Below are 9,432 nucleotides of genomic sequence, written 5' to 3' on the forward strand. Positions count from 1 at the left end.
AATTTGCACATTAGTTTTCATTTTATTTCTGCTTTGCAAAACAAATAAACATACATGCAAAAAAATTTGCAAACGACCCATGCGTACGCACGGGTTACAGACTAGTTTTTATAAAAAGACCAAGCTAAATTTCTAACTTTATTTTACAAAAGCTAAAATTTTAATTTGATTTTTATAAAAGGGACCACGAGGAGTATTTAATTTTATTAACTTTATTTTTTTAAAAAAATTCTTATAATTTTCCTTCATTCAAACTTATATAAAAAATAAAAATAAAAGTTATAAAAAAAATAGAATTTCAATGAAATAGATACTTTGGGATGATACACTACTAGACAAAACACTTTCTTCATCAGTTAAAAGACACATTCGATGTCTGTTATTAATTATTGTCATAAGCGTCGTAGAAAGTAAAGACTTTTTAAGACGGTTCTATAAAAAATTATCTTAGAAAAATGTATCCTTCTAAGACAGTTTTTAGCTAAAAATCGTCTTAGAATGGTAGACATTCTAAGATGATTTTTTAGATAACCGTCTTGAAATGTATTTTTTAAAAAAAAATTAAAATATTTTGAGGATTTTAAGATAATTTTTCAGAGAATCGTCTCAGAATGTATTTTTAAAAAAAAAATTAAAAAAATTTAACCATAATTGAACCACATGCATACCCTGAAATAACAAAACTCAAAAGAGGATTTCATAAATAAAGTATATATGTATTATGATGTTAACCATATAAATGGAGACAAATTAAGATAGAATTTGATGATAAAAAATTATAAATATTTGGATAACGAAGTTGAGCCACAATCATGAGGGAACTTTTAAAACCAAACACAAAGGCACTTGTAATGGTTTCTCTTCTCTTATGGTTGTGTATAGTTTTTTATTATAATAACTTATCAAATGAAAAATAAATAGTAGAAAAGAAATAAGGGAGATGATAATCAATTTATATATATATATATATATATATATATATATATATATATATATATATATATATATATATATATATATATATATATTTGGTCTTGTTGTAGATTTCTTCTATGATCTGACTTGTTATAAGTAATCCAATATATTATTACCACTGAAGCTAGTGACACAAGACACGGGGGAAGAAACAGGCACCATATGTGACCAAGATGCACGTGGTCATACAAATTGGCCCTTTGTGAAACTTGTTGCCTTATTACATCAAGAAATGAAACTCTAGAAGTAGTATTAAGAACATTACAATTTTCCATCTTTTTAGGCCCAAGTTTCTCTTCTGCTGTTGGCAGCAAAATACTGAATGAATATTCAGGTGATGCTTCCTTTAACTAATTCTGCTGTGGGGGCAACACAGTTGAATCAGTTTTTAAAATAATTAATTCAAAAACAAAATTAACCAGAAACTATTATTACTTAAAGAAGCAAATAAACAACATACTTTTTTCTTTATATTGTCACTAGACATATTATGGTTAACTCCTAGAACATCATATGGGTTGTCTGCCTCAACTTCCATGATCATGGTTACTTGATTAACATTTCCTTATAGTTTGGTCCATAATTCATGAGATTTTTTTTACTAGAGTATGGGGAAGTTTTTTGTAAGAGGAAATCATATTCTACCATTAAATAACAATTGAAACCCGTTAAATAACATTTTTTTGGTGTGAATTTAGGTTATTTTTAGTTAGGAAGAACCAAGTACTAATTTTTCTAAGTTTGGACAATGCTATGTACAAAATTGTAAAAATAGTTATTTTTATATAAAAAAGTATATCGGTAATATTGTTAATTTTTTATATTGTTAAAAATATTTAAAATCAATTAAAATTTATAATAAGCAGCTTAATTTATTACTTCATCTAATATTTTTATAAAATCGATTAAGAAAAATAGTTAATTTATTTAGAAGAATTACATTTGTCTTAAATTTATGTATTTTTCCAAAATGACCTCTAATATTAATGACACATATTTTAAATTTATTTAGATGTTTTTATTAGTTTTAACTCATTTAGTTTCCCCCATTATTATATATTTATTATTTTAATTTTTATTGACTATGCATGTGAATAGTCAAATTATATTTTCAAATTGCTTTTTATTTTATACTAGGTAAAGTTAGACTACCAAAAAGAGCCTAAGACATTAATGTATTTCATTTACCATTTACCAAACTCGGCAAATTGACTCATGTGTCTTTATGAAAAAATAATAAATACGCAGGATGCGTTTTATACTTAATCTTATAAAAAGATTTAAGCCAAACTTTGAACTTAGGTCTTAAATAAAGGACCAAAAGGAGTGTATTACTATAAAAAACACATATCAATTAAATATGAACTTATTTATTAATAAGATAAGAATAAAAGATGTATTTATTTTCTAACACAACAATAACTTTGAATTTTAGGTTTCTTTACGGTGTTATAAATTATTTATCATCTAAGAAATTTAACATTATTTTCACTCTAAAGAAATTATTTATTATACTTAAAATTTTAATAAAGCATTTATAATAATTTAAAATAATTAAATTAATTAATTTAGAATTATTAATTAACCCCAACTACTATTAATTTAAAAAAAGTATTTATATCATTTTTAAAAAATTTAAAATCTCAATATATATATAAACCATTTACAACATATTTTAACCAATTGAAACTAATATTTTTAAATTTAATTAAGGAATTCTTACTATTCTCATTTTTAAGAAAGTGTTCATAATATTTTTAAAGGTTTACTCTCTCTATCCTATTTTATATGATGTTTAAAAGAAAATATTTCAAATTATTTGTCATTATACAAAGTCAGTGAAATGTTAAATAATTTTTTCATGAATTATCTTAGTGGAAGTAGTTGTTACTACATAAATGAGAGAAATTTTTTTAATTAATTAAAGAGATAAATGATATATTAAAAATTTACATAATATTTTTTATGAAATTCAAAATATTAATTGAATTTCTTAATGCATATGTCAAAATCTTAAATATCATATAAGATAACATTACTTAAAAACGACTATATTCTACTAAAAAATGAAATAGGTTGAATGCTCTTGAAAATTCTTGTTTCTTGATTTCTCTCAATAATATCTCTCTTGATTAAAAAATTCAGTATTTGAATTGATGTCCTTTAATGAAATAAATGGAGTAAATTTTAAGAAATTAAAGCATTTATAATATTTTTAAATAATTAAAATTAGTTGAGTTGAAATTACTCATTTAGCCCTACTTAATTTCAACAAAGAATATACAATAATTTTTAACAACTTTCAAATAATTAAAATTACTAATAAATTTGAATTTAATTATTCAATTCTCAAATATTCCCAAGAAAACATTTATAGCATTTTCAAAAGTAAAATTTTAAGGAAGCATTTACGTTAATAGTTATATAGCATCAAATTCATAATTAGAAGGATAAGTTTATAATTAAGATATACTTTCAAAAACCAAATGATACATATTTTTATATATCACAATAACATAAATGCAATGCATCATTTTTGTTGTTGTTGTGATATTGTGATTATCACCACGGACTTTCATTGCACACTTCACTTTAATTCCAAGCTCAAGTGAGTGAGTGATTATTACTATAAGTTTGGATGGGGGAATTAAGTCCGGTTAAGTATTTTAACCAGGATATTAAAATGTTTTCCTATAATGTAATATGTTTTGATAGAATATTTTAAAAGTAATTGAAATGTTATCATTTTTTAAAGTATTTTAATATACTAACTACTTAAAGAAAGAATTTCAAATTCTCAACAAAAATAAAGAAATTAAAACTCCTCACTCATGAAACACTACAGTTCTTGCACTCTTCATAGTTCTCTCTCTCCCTCTCAACACATTTTGGTGTCACTTGTGAATGTGCTATCACTTGCTCTAGAATCACGGCCTCCATCGACAAATAGATTCTTCTTTGTTCATCACAATCTTTTCTTTCTCCCACTGATAGGTTTCTCTCTCTCATCTCTATGTATTTCTTTTCTCAAGTTTATGTTTCATTAATTTTGATTTCATTTTTGTGGCTACAAGATTCGTTTGATTTTATTGATTTATGTTTTATTTTTTATTTCATTTTTGTGACTACAAAAAATTTAAATTAAGACAATTAAAATGTTGTGTATTTAAATTTTCTAAAAAAATCCTCCATCCAAACATAACATTAAGATGTTTGTTTAGGGTTAAATTCACTCATGGATCATAACTTTGATTCAGAAGCTGGTGTGAAAATATACTGATATTTGACTTAAAAAACACAGTTGCATGTGTTGAGAGGAATGAAACTAATTAACATGCTGGTGTGGAAATATACTCCTCTCTGTAGTCTGTATTGACCTGCAGGTCCTTCGCTTAAGCATGCAAGGCATGGCCAATAGTAGTATTTATTTCATAAAGATCACAGATAAATAAAAAACTAAGACAAACTAGTAGCACAAAATTATGGTTTAGACAAAAGTTTATTATGATAATTATTTATTCATTACTCTTGTGAGCATACTTGACATTTAGACAAAAGCTGAAAACATACATGACATTTTTTATTACTGTTGATGCAGTTGCTAAGCAATTTTTTATTTTAAGCTCATGATTTTTGCATTATCAACTGTCTTAAACGTGTGCGGTGTGCTTCAATTTCCTTCGCGATCTTTATAGAGTTTCACCGGGCGACCGTTTCTTGGTTGTATCGGTCTAGCATTCTCAAATGTTTCCTGCCAGATCAATAAAGAAAAGTGATTAATATATATGATAATGTTCAATCAGGGTTTCAGTTAGGTAAAAAGTTTCTTAAAAAAATTAAAAGCACCAACAAAACCATATCATATAATTTGAGAAGCGTTATACTCTAATTATGATTCTGAGTTAATAAATTTTGATAAGTTTCTGATGAAAAATAGCATTATTTATATTTAGCTGCTTTTTTTTCATAAACACAAAATGTGATATTGAATCCAAACTTTAATCATAAAGTAGCCATTTTCCCGCAATATACGTGGGCTGTTAAATTTTTTATTCATAACTAATAAATATGCGTTATTTTAATTAAAAATATTATTTTTTATTTATATTATAAGCCCTCCATGATTCAATATTACTTTTTGATAAACTTCAATCCAATATTTAACTTCAAAATTATATCTCCTAACACTTTCGTCAAATCCTCTTCCTTCATTTGCCCCTTTTTACTGCTTCAAATTTCAAAATAATAGTAATGTGTTATGAAAAAAAATAGTATTTTTTGGTATCGATGAACAATATAGTATAATTGATAACTCGAATAATGTTGATATTTAAATAGAGTAAAATATATGTTTATCAGAAAACTTCCTAAATCCTAATATGTATAGATATGGATAATTGAGACTTTGAGAGGTTGCACCTTTTTAATGAAAATTTAATTGAAACCATCAATTGAAAATTAAGATTTTAACAATAATGTGATTTATGCATTGACTGTGGACTTGTGGTAATATAAATGATTTCGGTAATGAGAAATGTTTAATATGCATGATGTATAACTTACATCACCAGCACCATTAACGGCTGCTCGAAGCAACTTGATTTGTTCCCTTGAAGCTGTTCTACCCTGAACACAAGAGTTAATAAGTGAGAGTCTATATATTAAAAGGATAATAAAATAATAACTACAATTATATTCCTTCCGTCTCAAAAATAATTATCCTCATAGATTTTTTACACAGATAAATAAATAAATAATAATAATTTTATAAAATTAACTTTATATCATTGTTAATTCAGATTATATATGCATGTTATTCATTATTAACATTATAAGAGAAATAGATGGACAAAAAATTAACATCATATTAAAATTTTAAAATGATAATTATTTTAAAATCTTTTAAACCACAGTTGTAATGGTACGAATAAAATAATAACTTCATAAAACAGGTTTAATCATTCGTAATAGAATAAATTTTCAACAACATAAAAATGAAAATGAATTACTATTAAAGCTTTAACTTTGTATCAAATTTAAACTCTATTTTTATTTATTTTTAAAAATGCATGTCAAAGTTAAATTAATGGAAACTTTTATAAATATAATATATATACAATATATATTATGGATGACGTTAATTTTGAATCCAAAAAAAAAAAAAAACGAACCTCTTTAATGAAAACGGTCCAAAGAACATCTTCACTGCAAGGAGGAACTGTGAGAGAACCATTATATCTAAAATACTTCTGGCCTGTTATCCCTGCTACGTCCTCTGGGTCAACAATACCTAGTGCTCTTGTCCTGGTCTGGTTTTCGGCCATCAACTGTAAATCATCTTCTATCTAGAAATTCAACAAAAGAGTGAATTACTTTAACTACATAAAAATAAATTCCCCCCTTTCTAGTTGTTAAATATTATTACACCAAAAGTCCCCCTATTTTATAAATACATTTTAGTTATATTCTCTATTATTGTAAATTCTCAAATAACAAAAGTTTTAGAATAACATCAGAGTAACATAAAAAGGACAAATTAGAAAATAAATTGTTGTTTCATATTCAGAATAAAAAATATTACTTTAAATAATTTGTAATAAAAATTAATAGATACTTAATTATATCAACTATTAACAGATAGAATAAAATAATTCAATTAAGGATTAAATGGTAAAAAAATAAAATTAACAGATGGAAACTTAAATTACTAATCATTAATTTTCATATGATTAATATTTTACTAAATTCTGTATTATAATATTTTTTTAATAATCCTTTTACTAAATTCAAAGAAAATTTTTGAATTTAAACATTTCATATTTATGAAGCAAGAGGAAATTTAAGTAGCTTTTATAAACAAAATAAATTTTGTGTAAAAAATGTAAAATAGAAAGGGAGGTTGAAATAATTTTCTCCAAATTAACAAACATATATGCAGACAGTATCAACATTTGTGAATCATATTATTCATTACACAAATAAACAGAAACAAGGCACAGCACAAATCTCCTTGCTTTACCTTTGATATAAACTCATCATCTGGCCTCCCAAACTTATATAGAACTCCAGTCACTGCAAGTCTTCCGGCTGAACTTATATGCACCATGTGTAACTCTAGATCATACCTACAATTTGAGTATTGGAATTTTTAATGCACATATGTGTGTGTATATATATAATGGGTTTCTTTTGTATATGTGATAAGTGAACAAAAAATAGAGCACCTTATGCCGTTGATTCTGTGTTCAGAGGGAGAATGCCAATGACCTTGTGCGAGTTGGTATTGTGTTCCGTTAATTGTAATATGCCCTGCATTCTCAGTCCAATTTACCTGTATTGTGCAAATAAACAAATCAAAGACTTAGAATCAATTAAAAGTAAATAATATGGATTGTAGTAGTTAAGTACTCTTAAGTTTTTATATGTGTATTAACATATATATATATATATATATATATATGATACATTATTATAAATACGATGATGAGTATGTTCATAGATGCGTGCCACCATGTAATCATATTATGAAACTTGTTGATTATTGAAACTAACTCTAATAGCTATTGAGATCACCATGTATGTTGGACCTCCCGTCTTAATTAATATTATGAATAAAATTTACTATTTTAAAATCATTAAAAGATAGAAATACTTTCGTTTGATTTAATTTGAAAATCTAAATTATACTTAAAACTCATGATAAAACAATGAATTTGAGATCAACAATCATGGTCCTTATGATAATTGTCTTATGACAATGAACATAAGAAATTAGTTTGAGTCCGGTACACAAAAACATTAAATTTAAGCTCATAAATACTTTAGTTTGCTTACCATTATGTCATGTTCGCTACTAATAAGGGTGGCATTGGCGGGTTGATAATTCCTTTGAATCCCCGAGATAAACTCTACATCAGCACTAAGTTTTTGCAGGTTGATAGGGGATTGGTTTTTTCCATTTTTACACAACTGCCACTGGGGATTATTTCCCCAGTTAAGTGGCCCATTAGGGCTTGAAAGGTCATAATTAAACTCCGCTGCACTTGAGGAAGAAATATTAATGAACAGATTTTAACTAAAACAAACAACAAGAACTTTTACTTTAATGTTAGTTCAAATACACAAAAAAGTTAACTCATTTTTTTTTATAAAAAAAGTGAACACTTGTTTAAATTATCATTGAAATAAAAATCTGTCAACCTTTCAATTTTTTTCTCAATAAAATGTTTCCAAACTAATAGTTTTTCAAAAGCTAATTAATCTACAAACACTAATACTTTATTGGTGTTTTGTTTCTTGTCCAGCACACCAGTGAGAAAGAGAAGTTACAATATTAAGCTTTTGCAAACGTTTGAAAATTCATTGAGAAAGGATAAAGTACGTTTGAGATATAAAAATTATAACTATTCAGTTCTAAGAATCAAATAAAATATGTAGAAAAAAAATTGCATTCGAAATGTGAAACCTAATATACAAGACATCTGTAAAATGGAAAGAACTCGGATTATGAAACTAACACAACTATATCCAAATGCGCTATATAATTTGTTTGCCAAATTATTACTTATATATGAAGTTAGCATGCAAAACAAGAGGAAAAAAGTGTGAATATAAAAATCTTTATGTTGTATAAGAAAAAATTCATATAAAAAATGATTAATTCTTTTTTAACTAACTGTAATCTTGTTGCTCATATTTTACATATTTCTCACCACACATTGCCGGCGGAAAGAGCAAAACAATCACTATGAAAAAACTGTAAGCAAAGAGTTGGATAGCCATGGCACGTTCCATTTTGTTTGCTCGCTGGTTTAGAAGCTTTTGTGTAATTGTATATGGAGTGAGGTGTGAGGAATATTGGCTCGTGTATCTATCCTTTATAGAGGTTAAATTTTGAAAAGTCAAATTAAGTGAAAATATATATAGCATATAGGACATGAACATGCTTTAACATTCTTTAGTTGACTTTTAAAAGTTAAAAGCAGCCTTGTGTATATATAGACAATTTATTAAGTTAATTTTGTAAAAGTTTAAATACATTTTTGTTTTTTAATATATATTTTTTGTCCTAGGAATGTATTATTTTTTTTATTCTTGATATATGTAGAATATTTGTTTTTAATTTCTATCAAATATCAGGAACTAAAATAAATAAATAGATAGATATATTACTAAAACAAAAAGACAAAGAAAAAAATTACAGAGATCATTTTAAAAATATTGTTATAAGAACTAAAACAAAAAATATTATATATTACATTGAACAAAAATATATTTAATTTTTTTATAAAAAGAAAATAGCATTATTATTTAGCGGTTAAATACTTTTTTTTTTTACATTAATAAGCACTATATGTGTAACAAAGACAATACAGTTTATTTTTTTACCATATAATTAATGTTAAATATTTATTGACTTTAACTAATAATGACTAAATTTTCATTCATAAATTAAAA

General features: G+C 25.1%; 1 protein-coding gene across 1 annotated transcript; it reads right to left on the reverse strand.

The window, feature by feature from the left end:
* Positions 1 to 4,487: 4,487 nt before the first annotated feature.
* On the reverse strand, positions 4,488 to 8,800 carry LOC114378316 (alpha carbonic anhydrase 7-like). Its single transcript, XM_028336887.1, has 7 exons — positions 8,688 to 8,800; positions 7,810 to 8,012; positions 7,200 to 7,306; positions 6,995 to 7,100; positions 6,147 to 6,320; positions 5,539 to 5,601; positions 4,488 to 4,726 (listed from the first exon to the last, which is right to left on the reverse strand). Exons 1-7 carry the CDS (start codon positions 8,767 to 8,769, stop codon positions 4,646 to 4,648), a joined length of 816 nt encoding a protein of 271 aa, XP_028192688.1. The 5' UTR covers positions 8,770 to 8,800; the 3' UTR covers positions 4,488 to 4,645.
* Between the last annotated feature and the right edge of the window lie 632 nt (positions 8,801 to 9,432).

This window comes from Glycine soja, chromosome 12 (genome assembly GCF_004193775.1).
Source record: "Glycine soja cultivar W05 chromosome 12, ASM419377v2, whole genome shotgun sequence".
Taxonomy (NCBI): Eukaryota; Viridiplantae; Streptophyta; class Magnoliopsida; order Fabales; family Fabaceae; genus Glycine; species Glycine soja.